At 40.5% G+C, this 1,400-nt stretch overlaps 1 protein-coding gene across 1 annotated transcript; it reads left to right on the top strand.

The window, feature by feature from the left end:
* Window positions 1–6: 6 nt before the first annotated feature.
* On the top strand, window positions 7–741 carry LOC122439335 (olfactory receptor-like protein OLF4; the record flags this gene model as incomplete). Its single annotated transcript, XM_043464410.1, has 1 exon — window positions 7–741. A coding segment is annotated over one exon (735 nt), but the record flags the coding sequence as incomplete, so codon positions are not given.
* Between the last annotated feature and the right edge of the window lie 659 nt (window positions 742–1,400).

The raw sequence follows: 1,400 nt of genomic DNA, 5'->3' as shown, positions 1-1,400 counted from the left end.
ACAATCCTAAAGATGTTAATCAATATACAGAGCCAGAGAAAAGCTATATCCTATGAAGGCTGCATCAGTCAGATGTATTTTTACATGCTCTTTGCAGTATTGGATGATTTTCTTCTGACCGTGATGGCCTATGACCGGTATGTGGCCATCTGCCACCCCCTGCACTACACAGTCATCATGAACCCTCAACTCTGTGGACTGCTGGTTCTGCTATCCTGGATCATTAGTACCCTGCTTTCCTTGTTAGAAACCTTACTTGTGTTACGGCTGTCTTTCTGTACAGATTTGGAAATCCCTCACTTTTTCTGTGAAATCAAGCAGATTGTGCAGCTTGCCTGTGATGATACGCTTCTTAATGATACCATTATGTATTTTACAGCAGTGCTGTTGGGTGGTGGTCCCCTGACTGGTATCCTATACTCTTACTCTAAGATAATATTCTCTGTACGTGGAATCTCATCACCTCAGGGGAAATATAAAGCAGTCTCCGTCTGTGCATCTCACCTCTCAGTTGTCTCCTTATATTATTGTTCAAGCCTAGGAGTGTACCTTAGCTCTGCTGCTCCCCACAGCTCTCATTCAAGTGCAACAGCCTCTGTGATGTACACTGTGGTCACACCCATGCTGAACCCCTTCATCTACAGTCTCAGAAACAAAGACATAAAAAGAGCTCTGAAAAGAGTCATTCACATGGCAGTTATAAAAAAGGAAATTGTTCTGGGTTTGAAGAAGCATCCTTGAAGAAGAGCTCAAGCTTTGGAACAAAAACTCCTATTCTTTGATTAGATTCTGGATGTTGAACTTGCTTTTTCTATTCATTTCCTGGAATTTCTGTTTCTTTGACTTTTACACTTTAAATAAATTGTACACTCACTTTTTGAAGCTTTCTCCTCGATCTGATGAAAAGACAGTTATCCCCATTATCTACTTTCCTATTTTCACAAAGTTTTTTTCCTAGCCTAAGAACAGAAAGACTTTGAAATTCTGGTTAATTTCATGGTGCTACATGGATTGCTTATGAATAATTTCATCTCAGATGATATATGCATGTGTGCTCAGCTGCTTCAGCTGTGTCCCACTCTTTGTGACCCTGTGGACCATAGCCATGGATTCTCCAGGTGAATATACTGGAGTGGGTCGCCCTGCCCTCCACCAGGGGATCTTCCCAACCCAGGCATCAAACCCATGTCTCCTATATTGCAGGCATCTTCTTTACCACTGAGCCACTGGGGAAGCCCCAGATGACATATATATTATGCCAAATATTTTCAGAAGAACTACAAGGATAACAAAGTGTCAATAAGCACATATTTATCATTAATATTTTAAAGGCCAATGGGCTAAATGTTTCAACTAAAGACATAGGGTGGCTGATTGAGTTAAAAAAAAAAAAAAAAAAA

This window comes from Cervus canadensis, chromosome 4 (assembly GCF_019320065.1).
Source record: "Cervus canadensis isolate Bull #8, Minnesota chromosome 4, ASM1932006v1, whole genome shotgun sequence".
Lineage (NCBI taxonomy): Eukaryota > Metazoa > Chordata > Mammalia > Artiodactyla > Cervidae > Cervus > Cervus canadensis.
Note: the sequence above shows the minus strand (reverse complement) of the source record. Positions and strands in the feature narration are given on the sequence as shown.